At 38.4% G+C, this 21,722-nt stretch overlaps 1 protein-coding gene across 1 annotated transcript in view; it reads left to right on the top strand.

The window, feature by feature from the left end:
* The window catches only part of Zfyve16 (zinc finger, FYVE domain containing 16), a 43,062-nt gene that overhangs the window by 6,409 nt on the left and 14,931 nt on the right, over positions 1-21,722 (top strand). Inside the window, exons 2-13 of the mRNA NM_173392.4 lie at positions 64-172; positions 1,071-3,286; positions 4,839-4,935; positions 7,710-7,871; positions 10,473-10,615; positions 12,546-12,924; positions 14,279-14,401; positions 15,356-15,511; positions 16,056-16,280; positions 18,660-18,742; positions 19,822-19,926; positions 20,316-20,463. Coding sequence (NP_775568.1) covers positions 103-172; positions 1,071-3,286; positions 4,839-4,935; positions 7,710-7,871; positions 10,473-10,615; positions 12,546-12,924; positions 14,279-14,401; positions 15,356-15,511; positions 16,056-16,280; positions 18,660-18,742; positions 19,822-19,926; positions 20,316-20,463 — 3,907 coding nt within the window. The 5' untranslated portion in view covers positions 64-102. The remainder of the gene's footprint in view (positions 1-63; positions 173-1,070; positions 3,287-4,838; positions 4,936-7,709; positions 7,872-10,472; positions 10,616-12,545; positions 12,925-14,278; positions 14,402-15,355; positions 15,512-16,055; positions 16,281-18,659; positions 18,743-19,821; positions 19,927-20,315; positions 20,464-21,722) is intronic.

The following is a 21,722-nucleotide window of genomic DNA, read 5'->3' as shown; positions in this document are numbered from 1 at the left end:
ATGGATGGTATAATATTTGTATGGTAGAAAAGTAAATATAATATTATACTTTTAATTTTCTAGACATAGAAGAATTGAGTTCTGAGTAAGCCCACAGGGAGGATGGACAGTTACTTTAAAGCAGCTGTCAGTGGCTTGGACAAACTTCTTGATGATTTTGAGCAGAATCCAGGTTTGTTGGTTTTTCTACTTTGCTAAAATGTCCCCTTAACAAAATTTGATTTCAATCTTGGTCCCGTCGTTATGTTCTCTCAAAAATGTGCCTGTTTCATTATAACATATTAACTTATTTTTACACCAGTAAGATCAATAGTCAGAAATAAAAGTTACTTTGTAGATACAAGCTTAGAAGAACTTTATGAAGAAGCTAAAAACAAATTGATAGAGCGCTATAAAATGAAAAGTCATTTCTGTAAGAGATAGTATTTCCTCAGAATGAAGTTAGGAAATGTGGGGGCTCTTCTAGCTAGATTTCTATTTCTAAAACACCATGACCAAAGTGACTTGGAGAAGAAAGTGTTTGTTTCACCTCACAGAATATAGTATATAGTCCATCTTGAACAAAATTCAGACAGAAACTGAAGCAAAGAACATGGAGGAGTAGTGCTTCCTGGCTTACTCCTCATGGCTGGTTCCTTGCTGTTTTATACAACCCAGAACTCCCTGGCTAGAAGCAGCAGCACCTACAGTGAGTTGGACCCTCTCACATCAACCATTAGTCAAACAAAGTAATGCTCCACAGACTGCTGTACAGAGCATAGGGTGGAGATGTCTTAACTGAGGTCCCCTCCCAGACGACTCTAGCTTGTGTCAAGTGTACAGAAGTAATCAGGACAAAGACAGAACGGAAGCAGCTGAAGATAAGATTGCTCATCCACCTTTTCTGGTGTGGCTTGCAGTGCAGCTGAGTAATTACTGACAGTGTTTCTGTCACCTGTGACAGCTGCATTAGGTAAAACTAGAAAGTTCACAGCAAATAAAAGGTCAGTGTGAAGTTCTAAAAGCATATCTTCGTAACCTTTTTTTGATTTGCGTCATCTGAATAACTTTGTGTTTCTGTTTTTTCCTAGATAAGCAAGATTATCTCCCAGATGCATATGCTTTTAACCAGTGCTCAGTTTCCTCAGAGTCGGCCTCTCCACAGCTAGCTTTACTGTCAAAGGACCAAAGATGCATCAGTACTTGTGCCTCATCAGAAGCATGCTGTGAAGATGCAAATGAGACTTTTCTTGAAGGAAAGATACACGAGGGCTTAACCTCTAGACCGAATGAAAAAAACGTAGCGGGACTTGATCTTCTTTCTTCTGTGGATGCGAGTACTTCAGATGAGATCCAGCCTTCCTGTATGAGACGGTGTAGTAAGCCTGTCTGTGACCTGATAAGTGACATGGGTAACTTAGTGCATGCCACCAATAGTGAGGAAGACATTAAGCAGTTATTGCCAGATGACCCTAAGTCTTCTGCAGATACTTTGATCACATTGGACTCGTCTTCAGTTTCAGAGGCTCTCACTGTCTCTTCAGTAGACTGTGGTAGTAATGCTGTCAGAGAAGAGCAGAATAACATCAACGCTGGTATAAAAAACAGAGATATTAGTATCAAAGAATTGGGTGTAAAAGTAGACATGGCACTTTTTGATTCTTGTAAATATAATAGAACAGAAAATTTAAAGGATAAAATTATTTCTAATGAGTTAGAAACAGTTGATTTTGACATGCCATCTGTTTTGATGGAACAAAGTTCTGAAATGTCTAATACCAAAGATAACCCACAATACAAGAGGCTGCCATGTGAATTGTTAAAAGATGATGGCTGTTTGGCAGAAGAGAAAGTAGCTGTGGCAGTCAATAATACAGAGTGTTTAGAAGAAGGAGGAGGAAGTAACACAATTGCTATGCCTTGCAAGCTTCCAGAAAATGAAGGGATATCCCCAAGTGACCCAGCTTCAAAAGATGAAAATTTCAAGTTACCTGACTTTCCCCTCCAGGAAAATAGAACTTCTGTGTTCATGAAACAGACTGTAAAAGAAGACTCAAGAAATTTAGACCTTAAAGATAATAATGATATAGTCCATGTTTCAGGTGATGATGTGCCCCCTTCACTGTCCTGTCTTTCATTGTCTGGGTCTTTGTGTGGATCGTTAATTCACAATAATGAACACAGTGATATTTTACCTCCTAATGAGTCTGAAGGCCAGAACAATGATGCAGTGACTATACATGAAGAGATACAGAAGAGTGATGTTTTAGATGGGGAGACAGATCTTTCAAAGAAGGAAACGTGTAGGAGCATATTTCTTCAGCCAGTAAATGAAAAGAAAGGGGAGGGAAAGGTTGAGGTTGAGGAGATGGTAATCAGTGGTGAGTCTTTGGAGTCCCCTGAGGACGCCAGCTCTGCTGCAGCAGCTGGGTCTCCGGTGGCACTTTCTGCTGCAAGTGTCCCAGAGGCTCCTGGTCCATGTGAAGGTCTCACTTTTCCCAGCAGTGATATGGATGGGCAAGAGTTAGATTACTTTAATATTGATGAAAGCATGAGAAGTGGCATACTAATTAGCGATGCTGAACTCGATGCTTTTCTGAAGGAACAGTGTCTTTCGAACTCTAACACAATGTCTGCTGGAGAAAATGTAAATGATTCCCAGTTGCAGATGAATCAGATCACTATGAAAGGACTACATGATGAAAATGCTGGGGATATATACTTCAATGCTGAAGCAGGAGCTGCTGGAGAAAATGGAGGTGTTGGCAACTGTGAAACAAGTGATAAAGAAAACACAGAAAATAATGGTCTTTCCATAGGAGAAAAAGGCGCAATTCCAACTGAAAGAGAGTTATCTGCCTGTCAGCCTGACATAAGGGATGAATTGCCAGTCCCCAGTATTAAAACCCAAGCTGTTGGAGGGGCTCGACCTAAGCAGCTGCTGAGTCTTCCACCAGGAACAAGGAGTTCAAAGGAACTGAATAAGCCAGATGTTGTGGATGTGCCAGAAAGTGAGCCATGCACAGCAAATGCTACTGCTGTATCCACTTGCTCTGCAGATCATATACCTGATTCTCAGGTTAGCTTCAACTCCAATTACATTGACATAGAAAGTAATTTTGAAGATGGATCCAGTTTTGTAACTGCAAACAAGGATTCTCTGCCTGAAAATAAGCGCAAAGAAAGCTTGGTTTTGGGCCAGAAACAACCTACATGGGTTCCTGATTCAGAAGCTCCAAACTGTATGAACTGCCAAGTCAAATTCACCTTTACAAAACGGCGACACCACTGCCGAGCATGTGGGAAGGTAAGTTATAGAAACCTTAGCCATTTGTTCTTCCATGGTCCTGGGGATTAAAAACAGGTCCTCACACACCAGGAAAACTCTGAGTTACTTGTCTATACTCTTAAGTATCTATGCTCTCAAGTATTGCTAAATTAGATATTCCAAGCTGAGTGGATCCTCCTTTGTCCTTGAATATTTAATTGTAAGACCACTTTCCTGATCATTGCTAGGAAAACACTAGAAAGCCAGTAGCTTATAAAGAATGCCATGCCACACTTTGTTTGTGTCCTTATTGTAGTTGATGGTAAAGATGCTGTCCGTAAATTCTGAGGAAATTGTCTTTAAAGACTGGCATGCTTTTTAATTTAGTATTTTTCATGTTGGTTTCAGAACAAACTACCCTATCTTAGCAAAATAGTGTCCTACTTACGAAAACCAGGTTCTTGTAAATTGTAGGTAAGCTTATCACTGGGCTGCTACAAGATACTTTTTGGGGTTTTTTTGTTTTTTTTTTTTTTTTTCTTTTTCTTTTTTTCTTTTTCTTTTTTTCTTTTTCTTTTTCTTTTTCTTTTTCTTTTTTTTCGAGACAGGGTTTCTCTGTGTAGTCCTGGCTGTCCTGGAACTCACTCTGTAGACCAGGCTGGCCTTGAACTCAGGAATCCGCCTGCCTCTGCCTCCCAAGTACTGGGATCAAAGGCGTGCGCCACCACGCCCGGCTTACAAGATACTTTTTAAATGATACAGAAAGCTTTTTAAATGATAAACATTTATTGAAGAAAGTTTTTATTGCCTTCCAGTTAACATAGTTGACTCAAAATGTTTTCTTATCAGAGATATCATATAAATAAAAATATTTAAATTGTATTAGAGTTCTTTAGAAACACAATTACTATATGTATTTATGTATAAATACATGTATATAACTATAAAGGGATTCATTAGATTTGATGATAGGAGGCTGATTATTCCAACAGTGGTTGTTATCCACATGTTATAGAGGCATATAGTGCTGTAGCTGCTTAGCTTAGGAAGCTGGAAGCCTTTGATCAAAGTAGTGTGCTGGTGAAGTCCTGTCTGAGGCTGAAGTCCTGGAATCTCCCTGGAGAGTCATTGATACGGCTGAAGAAGCTGGAATTTGTTGTTCCCTAGTGATAGCAGCAGCAGTAGACATGCTTGCTCAAGAAGAACGCAGCTTGTCCTCATTGGCTGCCTTTCTCTTCCACTTTTATGCTTGCCAGGCCCCCAGTTTATTGGGTAGTGCTGCTCAAATCCAGGGTATGTCTTTCCCCCATAGTTGTCTTTCTGGTTGTCAATCTAGTCTTGAAACACCCTCATAGACACACCTAGAACTCCTAGTCATCTCTCATCCCACTTAACCTTGACAATCAAGATTAACTATCATACTTAAAGATCAGTAAATAATTATATTTATGGTTGTGGTAACTAGAAAAAATGGATCATATAATAAAGTAAGAAAGTAATTTTCAGCTAATTAGGTTTTGAGCTTCTGTCCCCTTGCCTCCACTAGGTTTAAATATGCTTGAGACAAAATGTAGTATTTTATTCTTTATAGGTATTTTGTGGTGTCTGTTGTAACAGGAAATGTAAGCTTCAGTATCTAGAGAAGGAAGCAAGAGTATGTGTAATCTGCTATGAGACTATAAATAAAGGTGAGTATTAACCTGACATGTTTTCTTCCATTAAATGAATATATATTAAGAATAACTGGATTATGACAAAGATAAACTTGTTTATTTTCTTAAGGCAAGGACCTAGTGTTGACTTATCTGACTTAGGTGGGACATCCCAAGACTTGGTTTCTCTTTTTGTTCTACTCTCACAATTAACACTACCAATCTGGAAAGGAAGCACTCAGGTTCTGGAGTGGCAGTTCATTGCCCTTATCAGGTACCAAGCCCCTGAGTGCTGCATTTCATCTGCCTACTAGTTCATCATCACTGTCACCCTCATCATCTTAATGGAGACAGTCATAAAAGTAGCCGCCATATTGGTGCTCAGGATTGCATATTAATGCTAGAAGGCAGGTCATAGTTCTTACCTGTCAGACAATTGCCTGAAATGATAAGGACTTATATATAATTCTATAAACTCATAGGACACCATGCTGTGTGCATATTTTGGCCTCCTCTTTTTTTCTTAGTTTTAGAATGTCACTTGTGTGTGCTTCCCATTGTTTCTTGGCTCTCTAGCTAGTTTCCATTTTCAGCAGTGGTCTTGATGGTCTTGAGCTCCCATAGGGAGTGTGTGTGTGTGTGTGTGTGTGTGTGTGTGTGTGTGTGTGTGTGTGTTTGCTTGTGTGTGTGAGATACTGCTTTCACCTCTAGATACATGTCTGTTCTTTTGAGTAGTTTTTGCATTTTCAAAGATTTGTTGACCATTTAATTCCCAACGAAAATTACTTGACCCTTTTTTTGATCAGGCCTGTGAACTAGCTCCTATTAGCTAGGAGAATAAATACCTGATAATAATTTGTTTTTCTCTTTTGAATGAAGATAAATTTTTTCAGCAATTCTCCAAAAAGCTCTGATGTGAGTCTGTTAGCCTGAGGTAAGCTGTTCTACCCCCTGCTGTTGACCTATACTATGGAAGATAATAGAACATAATTTTAAAAATATTTTTATATTATCGCCATTGTTTATGAAGAAGCTACATGCATATAATTGTTTTTCTTTTTGCACTGTTTCTGTAGCTATTAGCCCAAGCAGTTTGCTAGAGTTCAAATTTTACAGCAAGTTTTCACCTAAAAGTTCCTACTTAAAAAGCTATTATTATTGGAGTTGACAGGTCAAATTTTGGGAAGAGACATTCTGACTGTAGAGTCGGAGAGAGAGGAGGATATGTTCATTAAAGGGACTTCGTAGAATACCAAGATAAACGTTTGGTCTCTCACAGACACAATGTAGAGGACTGGAAATGCTCCTCAGTAGTAGAGTGCTTGCCAGCATGTACAAGACCATGAGTTTAATTCCCATCAACACACACACACACACACACACACACACACACACACACACACACCAATGTGTTGTGGAGTGAATTTATTAGATAACCTGCTTTATTGTATTTCATTATCTTACATAGTTTCTTTTAGGGAGCTATCAGTGATTATTACAAGAAAATGCCAACTATAGGCTAGAAACTGACTGAAGTGATCATGTAAAGAGTGTTATCAGACATGAAAAATTTGACTCAAAGGTTGTGAGGTGCATCCAGTAAAGGGATGGAAGAAAAGATTGAGTAGAGATTGTGGGTGTTAAGAAAGCTGCTGGGATTACGTGAGCTTTAGCAACATGTGAATGCTGTCAGGTAAATTTGGATCCAGAGTGTAAAACTGTATGTGGATTTTACTAGCTAGTGGAGTGATTTCTGAGAGCGCTGTCATTCCGGGATATTAAAGAAGATTGTAGCAGTGACAGCACTTATGGTCATTCAGTTTGGAGAAGTGCTAAAGATACTGTTGCCAGTACTATTCCTTTTTCTTATTGAAGTATTATTCAATGATATTTAGGAACTATTCTGTATTCTGGAGCTCCAGCTGACAACAAAATAGATGTTCTGTTGACAGTAGGGTTTTTGAATGTGGAGATAAATAGTAAACAGAAAGGTCCTCAGATGGTAATAATACCCTAAATTTAAAGTTAAAATGTACAAAGATAGAAACAGGTCAGTGGCCATAATAATGCTTTATGACATGATATGTGACTTGGGACTTGAAAGAAATAGACTGGGTCTGTGTGAGAACCTGTGGAGAGAGCATTCTAGGCAGAGAAAAGAGCAGACTACATAAGCTGTATTTGCTTAGCTTGAAAAACAAAGGCTCAATTTAATGCTCCTGTGAGTCAGGGGGTTGTGCTGAGAGATGAGACTAGGTATGGAGCCTAGTCTAGTTAGAAAGCCATAAAACATATAAAAGCCTTTAATTGCAGCACTTGGGAGGCAGAGGTAGGCAGATCTCTAAGTTTAAGGCCAGTTTGGTCTACAGAGTGAGTTCCAGGACAGCCAGGACTACTCAGATCTTGTCTTAAAATAAACAACCCTTCAAAACAAAGCCATTTTTAAGTGGCTTTAAAATGAAGATTAAGGAAATAATCATTTAGGTCTTAAAGATTTACTCTGGAGTATGTCGCTAGTAGATAATAGGAGTAAAAGGAAAAACAGACACTTGTATTCAATAAAGATGATTTTCTATAGTGGATATCAAGCATACAACAACTAAAAATATTGAAATAACTCATTTATAGCTTATCAAAGTAGAGTGCTGTCAAATAAATATTAGTCACTTGGACATCTTTGCCAAGTGCCACTTTCTCTTGATTGGCCATTTATTTCTTTCTCCTTGTAACTTGAAAAATCAAATATTTATTATAGCTTACTAGGAAGTTCAAAAATATGAGTTGTTAATACTCTTCTTTCCCCTTTATAGCTCAGGCATTTGAAAGGATGATGAGTCCAGGTGGTTCTTGTCTTAAGTCTAATCATTCTAATGAATGTGCCACTGATCAGCCACTTCAGGAGACCCAAACATCCAGTACACCTTCACCTACAACTTTGCCCATCTCAGCACTGAAACAACCAAATGTTGAAGGTAACCAGAGTACACTGCTGTGGCTTACACCAAGAATAAGTTATTTAAGTAGAAATACTCTAGTAGTCAGGATCCAAACAGAAAAGAGAAACCAATTACGTGTCAGGGGGGATTTCGGCAAGGAATTGGTTATACATGGATGATGGAGACTGGAAATATGCTTAGGAGTCTCAGACTCACATAACTGCAGGAAGCAGCCACCACCACTAGGATCAGGGGGGTGGAAGGAGGGAAAAGACAGTACTGGCATCAGAGAGGGGTACCTGGTGGTGCTTAGCTCTCAGACCTGGGTGTTGGGGCTAAAGCACCATATGACTAAAGCTGTGTGACCTCTGGGAAAGTACCATATGGCAAATATTGGAAGCATCAAGGAGGCTTACAGCTGGTGCTCAGGTGACTGAGGGAGAGTTCTAGATTTGATATTAGGAGTGCTGACAGTCATGGGACTTGCAACATAACTGCTGGTGCTACTGGTACTGCTGGTGCTGTTGCTGCTGGTACTACTGGTACTACTGCTGGTGTTGATGCGGTTGCTGTTGCTGCTAGTACTACTGGGACTGCTGGTGCTGCTGCTGCTGCTGCTGGTGCTGCTGCTGCTGCTGCTAGTGCTGCTGGTACTACTGGTGCTGGTACTACTGGTGCTACTGCTGGTGTTGATGCTGGTGCTGCTGTTGCTGGTGCTACTAGTGCTGCTGCTGCTGGTGCTGGTGCTGGTGCTGCTGGTGTAGGAATCCTAGCAGGAATTAGGGCACAAAGAATCCCATCCCTTTCTACATTTTGGCCTCCCTTTCCCACCAGCCCCTACCCTGGCATATTCTGACCACAGCCAGTTAGCAAGAAGACAAGGTTAGGATTTGTACTTTCTAGACTTCCAGCCTAGCATGCAAAAAGCTCAGTGTAGAATGGGGGCTTGGGTTCTAGTGATAACCAGTAAATAACTTTCCTTAAAAACTTCTCTTTAATTATATATTTTACAACAATAACACACTATTATTTATTTGTCTTTCTCTTTTAAGACTCAAGCTAGTCCAAGCTTTTGAACTCAAGTTAACCTACTATGAATCATTGATTTACAGACATGCACTACCATAACATCTTTTTTAAACCTTTGAATTTTCTGCTAGTTTGTTCTAGTTTGTGGCCATTGTCAATCTCATACAAGGCCAGTATATATTTGCAGACATTATTTGGAAGCAAAGGCCGTGATATTTTAGAAAATAGATGTAAATATCAGTTAAAGATAAATTTGATTCTTCTGACAGTTGAGTTGGGGTCAAGGGGAGGACTTAGATCATCGCTCAGTGGCTTTTCTATTTATAATATCTGAATGGAGATACAGGAATGAAATTGTGTATTTTAACTCTAAAGATAACGATTTTGTGTCTAAAGTGATTTGTATGTTCTTAAATAGATAATCTAAATTATTATCAGATTATTGTAAATGTAAGAAAGGTGCCTTGTTTAATACATCCACCCATGTTACAAATACATGTGCTTAATTCCATCTAAAAAGTAGACATGAAACTTCTTGTGTTTTTATGTTCTAAAATCATCTCATTTTGATTCTTGAAACTTTTGTCTAGATGCTTTCTAACAACAATAGCAACAAAATAAGTCTTCCTACTTTTAAACAATTATTTCCTCCATATTTGAGAGGAAATGGTAATACTTTATGTAAGGTTTATGACCCATATTATAAGACCTGCAGTGTTGCTGTTTGCATATTAAATGAGAAAACAAAAAGACCTCTGCAATACATAAGTGATCCAGTTTCACACTTTTTTTCAGACTTACCTCTTTCTGTGTGATTTTCTTCACTTACGTCTAGGCCCTGGTCTGTTCTTCATCCCTGCACCTTACTCAACCCTTAAGGTGTACTCACTAACTGCTTGTTATGGTTTGACTCTGATGTGTCCCCCAAAGGCTCATGGGTGAAAGGCTTGGTCCCCAGTCCAGTGCTCAAGGCCTTAGGGAAGTGACTGGATTTCTAAGGTTTGAGGCTAATCAGTGAGTTAATCTATTGATGGCTTCATAATCCCATGACCTTTTGGGAGGGGTGGAAACTAGATGGTGGGGTTTAGCTGGAGGAAGTAGGTCACTGGGGTGTGCCCTGGAAAGTATCTATTTTGTCATTTTTCCTTATTGTCTTTGTCTGCTTCCTGGGCACCCTGAGGCGAGCAGCTCTGCATCTTCCTCACCATGGGGCACTACCTTGTAATAAGCCATGGAAATGGAGCTAAGCCACCTTGGACTGAAACCTCAGAACCCTTGAGTCATTTCCTCGGTGGTTTGTTTTAGCGATGGAAAGCTGGCTTAACATTGCTGCTCCATGGATACTTCGCCTCAGTAATAGAGGCCCTGTATCTTCCCTGCTGTCGATAAGGTTTTAAATTCTCCTTTCTGTTCAGAGCATGTGGCTCCCTAGGCATGGACTCTTCTCAGGATGTATGAATTAGAGAAGCTATTTTCCTAGGCTTCTCTGAGAATATAGGACTTGCAGGTGAATAGCAGAAGGATTCTGAAAACATTAACCGACCTACTTGGTGTTATAATCCTGCCATATTGCCAAATAACCCAACTCACTTTTCCAACTCATCTTAGGACCATGTTCCAAAGAACAGAAGAGAGTATGGTTTGCAGATGGCATACTGCCGAATGGTGAAGTTGCAGATACTACGAAATTATCATCTGGAAGTAAAAGATGTTCTGATGACTTTAGTCCTGTCTTACCTGATGTGCCCACAGTAAGGAATCTAAATAACATTAGTTAAATCATAATTCTTCACGTGATTACTAGTGTGCTTATCCTTTGGATGCCTTGAATTTGCCTTGAAAAAATATATATGCATATTTTGCTTTATTTTGCTTCCCTTATAGCACTTTGCAAACAACATTATTTCTGAGTTGAAGATTGTAGGAAGTGCTGATGCAGCAGGTCTGTCGGCCTCATTTTTCCAACAGCTCTAAATGGCCATTAGCATTTTTTAGTAGTAAAGTGCTTTTAATAAATTATGAACTTTTCGTTAGCTATAGTGCTATTGCCCACTGCATAAGCTATGCTACAATGTAAACATAGCTTTTGTGTACGCATATTTGCTGTACTATGGAGCCTGGATCCCCTAGATCTGAGATATGCTTGGATTGACATTGTTAATAGATTTTATTTTTTTAAATAAAAAACTTATTTTAGTTTTAATTTATGTGTATGTCTGTCTGTCTCTGTGGGTGTATACATATATGTGTAGGTACTCACAGAGGCCAGAAGAGGGCATTGGACTCCCTGGAGCTGGAGCCTGGTATGGGTGTTGGTATCAAACTCTGGTCCTTTGTAAGAGCAGTAAGCACTCGTAGTTACAGGCCATCTTTCTATCCCTGGTTTTTACACCTCTACATGTTAGTTTTAGGCAGTGATTCTCAAGTTTTAAACAAAAACCTCAGAACTGCTTCATAAGCTTTAAATGTTATAGAGAGCCCCAAAGTACAAGTTGTGTGGGTTACATGTATTTATAATTACTGTTTATAAAATTAAGATAGAAAAAACTTTAAAGTATTTATTAATTAAATGTAATAGGGGCTGGAGAGATGGCTCATCTCTTAAGAGCACTGGCTGCTCTTCCAGAGGTCCTGAGTTCAATTGCCAGCAACCACATGGTGGCTCACAATCGTCTCTAAGGGCATCTGATGTCCTCTTTTGGCATTCGGGTGTACATGCAGCAGAGCATAATAGATAAATAAATAAATAAATAAATAAATAAATAAATAAAAGTTTAAAAGTAAAACTATTTTGTAAATTATATAATATATAAGCCAATCAATGATATTTTAAAAACCAGTAGAGAGTGGCATTGTTTTGCTTCCACTTTGTAGTATGTTGTGATATATTCTATTGATTTTATGAAGAAAATCTAGGACCTCATTGTCCCTCTGAAAGGATGTTGCATTCCCTAGACTGCAACTTGAGAATAATAATTTAATTTAGATTGATATTAACTTAATGGTTTTTGTACATTCAGGGAAGTATTTGTTGGTGATATTTATGCTTGCATTTACACAGCTGTACTAGGTGTAAGGAGAAGTCATGTGATCTCTACCACCTGCAAGTGAAAGCTGTTGAGTAGATTTTGTGGCTAGGCGGAGTTAGGAAAGGTGGCATAGTCCTCAGCTCACAGCTCTTCTCAGTCACTGTTCCAACAAAGCAGAGCAGTAAATACATTTGTTGTCATGCATTCCTCCCCTCAAGGTTTGTCTTGGACAGTCTGAAAGAGGCGTGGGTGAAGACGCCTGGGTGCTGGCTTTTTCCAGGCCATTGCTACTGTGACTCTGCTTCCCAGCCACTCCTTTGCTGCCCTCCTCTTTCTTCTCCCCGATTCCTCCAGGCTGTCAAGTTTTAAGAAGGCGAAAGCCTTGAGTTGAGCTTAAGTTGGTCACTGTGCAATGTAGTAGGTACAGTCATTAGCTAACTAAATTAGTTAAAGTCATTAACTTTGTGTTCCTTAGTGTAGTATACCCTGAACTTAAAGAAGCAAATTGGCCTTCATTTCTTGGAAATTCATCTTTAGAAGCCTAATTTGGTTTCTTTCATTTTTGTTAAAATATTTTTGGTTATGGAGGTCAACATTTCACTCTTGAACAGAGAATATGGACTGATTTAATTTTTTATTCTATATTTTACAGATGATAAATAAAGTGGATCGTACCCATTCTCCTACAGTGGAAAAACCAAACAATGGTTTAGGAGACATTATAAGAAGTGAGATAAGCCAGAGTCCAACTTGTCATACTGCACCTGTGGAAAGACTGCCGGGGAACACAGGCACGGAAGGCTTGCCCATGCCTGGCCCTTTCACACTAGAAGATGATGTTTTTGTGGACAGCGAGGAGCCGTCTACTCCTACTGTTGTCCCTGCTAATAGTGGTTTGCCTGTTGCTAGCATTTCAGACTACAGGTTATTGTGTAGTGTTGCCAAATGTGTCTGCAACAACATTAGTCTTCTACCAGACGATGACATTGGTTTGCCTCCCCTTCTGGCCACATCTGGAGAAGATGGATCAGGTAGGATAGTGCCTACTTAAAATTGAAAAAGAATTCTTAGTTTGGAATTTTCAGGACAAGGTCTATGCAGCTGTGTCCTAGCATGAAGCTTGCTGTGTAGACCAGGCTGTGAGAGAACAGATGTGAGCTACCATAGCTGCTTTAAGGAAAAATAACTTTTTAAAGAGAACATATGAATTTTGTCTCTAGTATGTAAAATGCATATTAAAACTTAAACATTTTTGTTATGCTATATATAAGGGGTGATAAATTTAACTTATAAAAAGTCTTAATTTGTATAAAACAAATCCAAAGTGATTTGAATTTTTGAGTCATTTATTGTATGTGGGTCTCTGATTTAGGATAAATTGAAGACTAACACAATGAGGAAACTCATCAGAAATGTTTCTATTTTGAGTTTTAACTCTAGGTTTTGTATATTTTTTTTTAAAGAAGAATGATTCCCATAGAAATAGCATTAATTTCTATGATAAAGCCTGGGATTTTAGGTCATCATCTGCTACTTACTTCATGTATGACTCTAAACATGTTAGTTGATCTCATTGAGCCTCCGCTTCTTTGTAAAAAGAGAAAGCATGTGAGTTTGGGCTACTGTGACTGACTCCACCTCAGAGTTGCCTGTTGTCTCAAGCATTATATGACATCCTGAAACTACAGGGTGGTGGTGTGTGTGTCATCGTGGAGAAAAGAAGCTTACTATTTATTCCTCATTGCCTGTAGGGGACATTTTGTGAGCTTACCTCTAGAGACAAAAGTGTTTGTAAGCTCTTGTCTTAGAATATCACGCATATTTTCCAATTGGTTGTCGTTTTGTTTTGCTGTGGCTACTGTCACTAATATGTATATGGCAGCAAGAAGCATAGGAAACTTGAATGTAGATTCTCTTCAGAAATTGGAATGCACTTTAGTGTACATATGATGTGTGGGAGGGTGGGTGAATGTCACCACGTATGTGTGGTGGTGGTCTGAGGACAGCTCTGGGGGACTGGGCTGTTCCATTCTACAGTAGGTTGTAGGGAAGGAAACTTGCATAACAAGTGATTTAACCCACTGAGCCATTTTGCAGGCCCTAGAATCCACTTTTGATAAAAGTGTTTGTTTTAAAACTTGAGAAGTACAAAACTTTAATATATAAATGGTAATTGTGTGTGTGTATCAGAGTCATATCTATTCATTAGACATTTAGTGGATAGAAAGGTAAAACTGAATATGTAATTATTGAACACAGTAGGAATTGGTTTCAAGAAACATGTTTGGTTTTGTTTTCAATTATTTTGATAGATGTATACATTTTTTTCATTGCAAGTGTATTTGGGAGGCTGTTTGTTCTGATTGATATATTTCTGCTGTTTAGTGCCTGTTGTGCAAGAACGTCCCTCTCATGAGCAGATCATTTTACTTCTTGAAGGGGAAGGATTTCCTCCTGCTACATTTGTTCTAAATGCAAACCTCCTTGTGAATGTCAAGTTGGTGCTTTGTAAGTAGAGATTCATTTTTTTTCTAGCTATTTTGCAGTAAAGGTATATAAAGTGACTATATCTTCATGATACATTTTGATTGGCAAATAGTGAAAAATAGACAGTCCTAAATTCCCTTTTTGGCCAAAAGTGACTACATGATTCTAGACAGAACAGCAATTGGCCTCAGAGGTGAGGTTTTCCTGCCTCCACTGTGGAGTGCTGGGATCACAGCATGCTCACCTTAGCTGTGGTGGTTTGGTATTGTTCATTTTCCTTCTCTGTCTCCCTGCTTCTCCCCCCTCTCCATACCCACCCTCCTCCTCTCTCCCTTGGGGATTCAACGCAGGAGTTCATGTATGAGAGCTAAGCATTCTGCTGCTAGGTTGCCTTCTCGGCCCAGCTTCTCCTGAAGCACAGTTTGATGCTGAGTGTGTAACTGACTGTTATCTGTCATACCTTTCAGATAATTGAACTATGGTAAGTGAAATCATGGTTTGGTAGCAATAAAGACTTTTTCCTCTTTCTTTTTCTTTTCTTTCTTTTTGACACAAGGACTCAATGCATATCCCTGGCTGGCCCGAAACTCACTATGTAGATCAGGCAGTCCTCAAACCTGTGGCAGGCAGCCTTCCCTACTCTGCTTCAAATGCCGGGTCAGTGATGTGACCTAATTAAAGTAAATTAAGGAAATAAATCATCCTCAATCATAAATAATCTTTACTATCAGTAGCGCATTTAATCGGTTTCCCTCTCTGCTGGCACTGCCTCCCGGCACGTCAGTGCACTTTACTCCAGGTGTTTACTGTACTGCTGGTCTCCTGGGATACATGAATCCGAAATGCCTGCGTGCGTCAAGGTTTTTAATCAATAAAATTTAAAAATTGGGTAAATTGTGCTTTATGCAAAAGCAATGTTTAGCTTTCAAATTAATAAAAATTGACATTTATAATTGTATGCCATTATTCCTCAAGATTCCTCAGAGAAGTATTGGTACTTCTCAACCAATGGATTGCATGGCTTGGGACAGGCAGAAATTATTGTCCTGTTGCAATGTTTGCCAAATGAGGATACGGTTCCTAAGGACATCTTCAGACTGTTCATCACCATATATAAGGATGCTTTAAAAGGTATATTACTTCATTACTATTTTATTTTGGACTGCTGAGACTAGGGGTGGAAAACTAGTTAAAGGCATTTATATTTCAGCTATGCTAGTTGTACTGAAGATTCATTTTGTGAAGAAATCAATGGTTTCTACAAAGAGCTTAATCACCATTGATTTCCTTAAATCTAGGCTTTCTGTGATAAATGTCTGTATGTAGGTTTTTTGTTTTTTTCTTTTGAGACAGGGTTTCTCTGTATAGCCCTGGCTGTCCTGGAACTCACTTTGTAGACCAAGCTGGCCTTGAACTCAGAAATCCCAGTGCCTCTGCCTCCCAAATGCTGGGATTAAAGGCATGCACCACCACCGCCCGGCCGTAGTTTTTTTTTTTTTTTTTTTTTTAATTTTATAAGTGGCTTCTTTAAGAGTAGAAATATGACAAGAACAACAGAGATCTTTGCATTGCTTTTACTTATGAAAATGTGTATTGGGGCATTCACACTCAGAATGTTTCATCAAAATAATAATATTACAACTTAAAATGTTCTTATTAATAATATTATTTCCAGGAAAATACATAGAAAATTTGGACAATCTGACCTTTACTGAGAGTTTTCTCAACAGCAAGGATCATGGAGGGTTCCTGTTTATTACACCTACCTTCCAGAACCTTGATGGTCTCCCCGTGCCAAGGAGTCCTTTTCTCTGCGGCATTCTTATCCAGAAGCTGGAGATTCCCTGGGCAAAGGTTTTTCCTATGCGGCTAATGTTGCGATTGGGAGCAGAATACAAAGGTAAGTTTAAAAATATGTCGTATTTTCAAATACACTGAAGATAAGGCAGTGGATTCAGGGAAATCATTCAAGTAATTTTTACTAGATTTATAGAACTATTTTTGATTTGGTGTATTTTTAAGTTTCCAAGACAACCTCTTATACCAAGTTAATCTGACAAAGATGGTGTTTCATGAGCTGTTAGGATGCTCATAAATTATATGACTTACCTTAAAATTTAATTTTTTTGAGACAGGGTCTCATAACAGAAGCCACTCTCAGCCCTTAAACTTCCCATGAAGCTGATCAAATGACCTTGGACTCCTGGTCCTCCTCCTTCACATGTGGAGATGCAGGCTTGCACCACCATGCTTGATTCTTTCAAAGCAAAACATTCTTGCCATCATTACTTTTGTTAGTCTTCTTAAAATCATGTATTATTGGTAGTTGTCTTTTAACTACATAGTAGACGAGTTAGTGTTGTCGGCCCCACCCCCATCCCCGCTTGTACACAAACAAGTGATTCTTAGGTGTGGCACTGTTGTAACACTTGCTGATGAAGTCAAGGGTTGAAGAGTTTTAGAGAAGTGGGTTAGAGATGCTGGTTGCCATTTCCTTAGTTTTACATTCCTCACTTTAACTTTTATGTTCCTAATGTTTACCTAATTACTCAGAAGTACTATAAAATACAGCACCTACAAACAAATGTGTGTATGTGTGTCTACATGCCTACTTTAGACACAGATTAAGATTCTAGCACTATTATAATGGTCAGACTTTTATATATGGTTACTTTTGTCATTTCAAAATTGTTTTACTCTGTACCTTTATTGCTGGCTTTTTTTTTTAAGTTTTTTTTTTTTTTTTGTACCTGCAGCAAATTGTATTTAACTATGAGGAACTTGATTTAAATAATTTAGTATGTATTATATTAGTTACAATTTAGTGTTGGAAAAAATAGAAGTTACTTCTGTTTCAGAATGTGCTCTTGTGAAAGATGTCTAGACTGGTAAAAACACAATTAGTGTTAAAAATCAAGAAAACTACAAAGGACATGATTAATGTAAATGCTGAGTTTCTAACCTCATCTTTTTATGAGTGATCACCATCCCTTGAAAATGGTTAGAGATCATTTTATTTAGGACACTGAACAGGCTGTGGCTTAGAGCTGTCCGTATTACAGTCTTATGACTAATGACTAATGATATATAAACAGGTGGTTGCTGATCTGACAAAGCTATTTTCACCCAGAATCTTGGGACTTTAACTTTTGTTATTAAATGCCCCATAATGTCCATAAAAAATCCAGGTCATATTTGAACAGCATGAGCACCACTGACTTCAGTGTCAGTCTGTTGAAGGTCTAGCAGACTGTAACAAATGCAGACCAGCCTTGTTGTGGCTCCTTAATCTTCACTGATGACTCGTCCCGTCACTGGTACACAGCTTTGCAGTATCAGCCCTGCCCTCTTCTGAAAGATCCTCCTCACTCCCTGATCTTCTAAGCGTCACTGTAAGAAAACCAGTCTTAATATTTTTAGGTGCTTCTGTTGAAGCACACGTACGGATTATACACCTCACAATGATTGATGGCTAACTGGTATATTGTCCTAATCATCAATAAAAACAGCATTCAGATTTTATTATCAGCAACAAAACACTGGGCTGGATAAAGAAAACACTGGCTCAGAGTAAAATTAACAGGATTATACATAAAATATGAGATTAAAGTTAATTTTTTTCCTAATTGAATGAAATATTTGTCTTAAATAGTAAGGAACCCCTGTCATCAAAGTTGAATTTAATTTTTTAATTACTGTTTTTAATTACCACAAGTTAATATTAAGTGTAAAGTCTTTGAGTCTTGAATTTGGGGACTAGGGTTGTAGTTCATGTGTATATTGCTTACTGCTCATGTACAAGATCTCCAGTTCAACTCCAGCACCACAAAGAAAAGACCAAAATGCTAAGTTTTCATTTTTTTGTATTTCTCTTTAATTTAGAAAAACTTTATAGGGATTGAATCAATTATTGTAATTCTTCTTTCCCATTTTGGATTTCATAGAAGCAAGGTTAAACAAAATTAAATGCTTTGGAGTCAGAAAAGCCCAGCTTCAAATCTTTTTAACAGTTAAATGAGCAACTTTATCTTTGTTTTGATTTTTTTTTTGTCTGTAAGTAGGTATAAACACCCTTGCTTGTTATAAGATTTAAGTAAGACAGTTTATGTAAGCTTTTCAGTTAGTGTATCTAGCAGCTGCATAGGAATCTTTTACTTTTCTCTGATAACTGACTGAGTGATATTTATATACTTTTTGTTTTAAAAAAGAAAATAAAATTAATAAACTTTGGACTTTGTGTTATTGTTGATAGTAACCAATTATTCTTTTTCATGTGCAGCATACCCTGCTCCTCTAACAAGTGTCAGAGGCAGGAAACCTCTTTTTGGAGAAATAGGACATACTATTATGAACTTACTTGTTGTAAGTACCTGAACTATTGTGTTGTTTGAAATATAGTTTCTTCAAGCATTTATTTAGTATATTTTACCTATTTTATTTGTCCATTTTAATTTGGGGTACTTGGTATTTGAAGGCACATTTATAAGTCCTAAACCACTTAATATAAATGAGCTCTGCTTTTTAGAATACAGCGTCTCCTAATTTATGTGTCTCTAATTCTGATTGCCTTTTGATTCCCTGTAATGTTTTGTTCTTGCATATTGAAGTAATTGGAGACTTCCTCACAAACCTCTGGAATTGACGAAGCTGGGTAAAAGTGTTGTTAAAAAGTAAATCAGCACTGTGATTTTGAACAAATTCTGATCTTGGAGTCCTCATTTGTAGGAAAGCATGGATAAGGTGGTCTCTGAGATTCTCTTCCTCCCATACCGTTATCATCAGGATTTGCTTGTTACTATATGAACGTTTTAGTAGACCTACTTTCAGATTCCATCGACAGCCAGCTTGAAGCCTCTCAGTTTTCTGTTACTTTTTCAAAACATGGGAGGTAATCTTGTAAGCGAATAGTGTTCTGCTGCGTGTTTCAGAAGATTCGGGTCAGGGTCAGTGGCAGCATTTGGCGGGAGTGCTTGGTGGAGGAAACCACTTACCTCATAGTGCTTGGAAGCAAAAGGAAACTGAAAGGGTGTGGAATCCTTATAGTCCCTCCAAGGATGTGCCTCAGCTACCGAGGCCATACCTCCGAGGCATTCCACCTCGTCCCACAGAGCACTAGAAGTGAATACAACTTTAACATACGAGCTTTTGCGGGACACTTAAACAGAAATGACTTCTATTTTAACAGAGCTGTAACAGGACAGGAGAGCAGTCTCCACACACTGTAAACTTCTTTCTTAGAATAGTCTTCACTACTTTTGAGAAGTTGTTGGAAGAATTAGTTTGTGGGGTTTTCTTGGGGGGGAGATGTTTTGTTTTTCAAGCTGGGACTGTCTTTCTGTTTAGCACTTTGATAGGACTGTCAGAAGACTTAAACTGTAGAAGCTACTGGAAGTGTTTAGTGGATGACTAAATGTTGATGGAACTTTGATCATTTTATGTAGGATCTTCGAAATTACCAGTATACATTGCATAACATCGATCAGCTATTGATTCATATGGAAATGGGAAAAAGCTGTATAAAAATACCTCGAAAAAAGTACAGTGATGTAAGTGTACTTGAGCTATCCAGATCTAAAGACAGGAACAGAGAAGTTCCTGAGACTGGGAGTTGTTTGTTTGTTTGTTTGTTTGTTTGTTTGTTTTGAGTCAGGACATCTAATTCATAACAACATGTTTTTATATATTTAAAATTTATTAGTAGAGAATTTATTTGACTCAGTTTTTCATCCTTTTAAAAATTGCTTTATCTATTAATTGAGGAGATTTTTACCTCCTGCCAGCCTACCTGCCTGCCTTTCTGTCTGTCTGTCCATCTTGGTTAAATTCCCAAGGAGTTGTTTAGACTAAAGCTTGATAATTATGAAGTTAATCAATAGTAATACTTCTAGACTAGACATAAATGTTTCTTAACAAATGTGGTATTTCCCCCCCTCAGGTAATGAAGGTAATACATTCCTCTAACGAGCACGTCATCAGTATTGGAGCTAGTTTTAGTACAGAAGCAGATTCTCATCTGGTCTGTGTACAGAGTGATGGAGTTTATCAGACTCAGGCCAACAGTGCCACTGGTCAGCCAAGGAAAGGTAAATCGTGATGCCCTCACAAGAGGCCCTCCAAAGAGAAACAGACACCCATTATCTATTTGCTGAATTAATGAGGGATGGTATGCTTAACATTTCAGCTTGTATAAATAATAGATCAAGAATTACCTCTATTTGGTGTTTTTTATTTCTGACAACACTAGATGTAAAGATTTAGAAGTCAGTTCTTTTTGGCACCTAAAGTGTATCCCATTGTGTGAGAGTCTTCTTTTCAGTAGTTTCTCTCTGGAGTGAGATGTTTTCACATTTATTCCGTTCGGCTCAGCTTCTTTTGCTTGGGAGGCCACAGGGTGGACAAGGGAGAAGAAACTGGGGGTGGAGAAATGATGAAGATTGTGGAGCGAGCAGCCTCTTTTCATTAGCCTCAGTTCTGGCCGCTGCCATTCCCAGATTGTGGGGAACGAACGGCCTGAGAAATTGGAAGCTGAGTGAAAGCTAGGCAGTTCATAACATTAACACATCATTACAAGACAGCATTAGAGCAGCCTGATGTTCCCCCCGGGAACCATTTTGTCTCCAGTTGTAAAGGTGATGCTGCATTCCATCTGTAATACATTTTGCAAGCAGTGAAAAGAAGTGGGTGCTGGAGCGATGGCTCAGAACTTAAGAGTTGTTTTGTTTTGCTCTTGCAGAGCCTGACTTTGGTTGCTCTCTTCTGGACTCAGAGGCTATCTGCAAAACAAACACACACACACATCTTTGCAAAATAAGGCCACTGTTGATATTTTCATGTATTTTCTTGTTTATTAATATGTAGGTTGCATAGATAGTTTTAGTCTTGATTTTATACTTTTATATTTTGTCTCTTACCATTAACTGACATTTTTGTGATTAAAATTTAAAAGTTCTCTGTGTGTGTTTCTGCATGTGCACATTTGCACATGTGGAGATCAGAGTTACATAGGATGTTTTCAGCTCTTTTGCCAGCTTGGGTTTTTAGCTAGGTTCTTACTGAGCCTGAGCCTACCAGTTCCCTAGGCTTATTAACTAGTGAGTCCCCAGGACCCCCCTGCTTCTGCCTCTGCTGGGATTGTAACCGTGACCACCACATTTAATCTTTTACATGAGTGCTGGGATTCTGAACTTTTATCTTCATTCCTGTACAGCAGGCACTTTACTGACCAAGCCATCTTCACAGCCTGTAAATTTATAGAGTTTTCAGTATTTATTGTTTTTTTAGTAGGATATATTTTCATTGTGGTAAGACTATTTGTATTTATGCTGTGGTGAAAAAAAGTATC

Source organism: Mus musculus, chromosome 13, assembly GCF_000001635.26.
Source record: "Mus musculus strain C57BL/6J chromosome 13, GRCm38.p6 C57BL/6J".
Taxonomy (NCBI): Eukaryota; Metazoa; Chordata; class Mammalia; order Rodentia; family Muridae; genus Mus; species Mus musculus.
The sequence above is the reverse complement of the archived record's forward strand: the minus strand, read 5'-3'. Positions and strand labels throughout refer to the sequence as shown.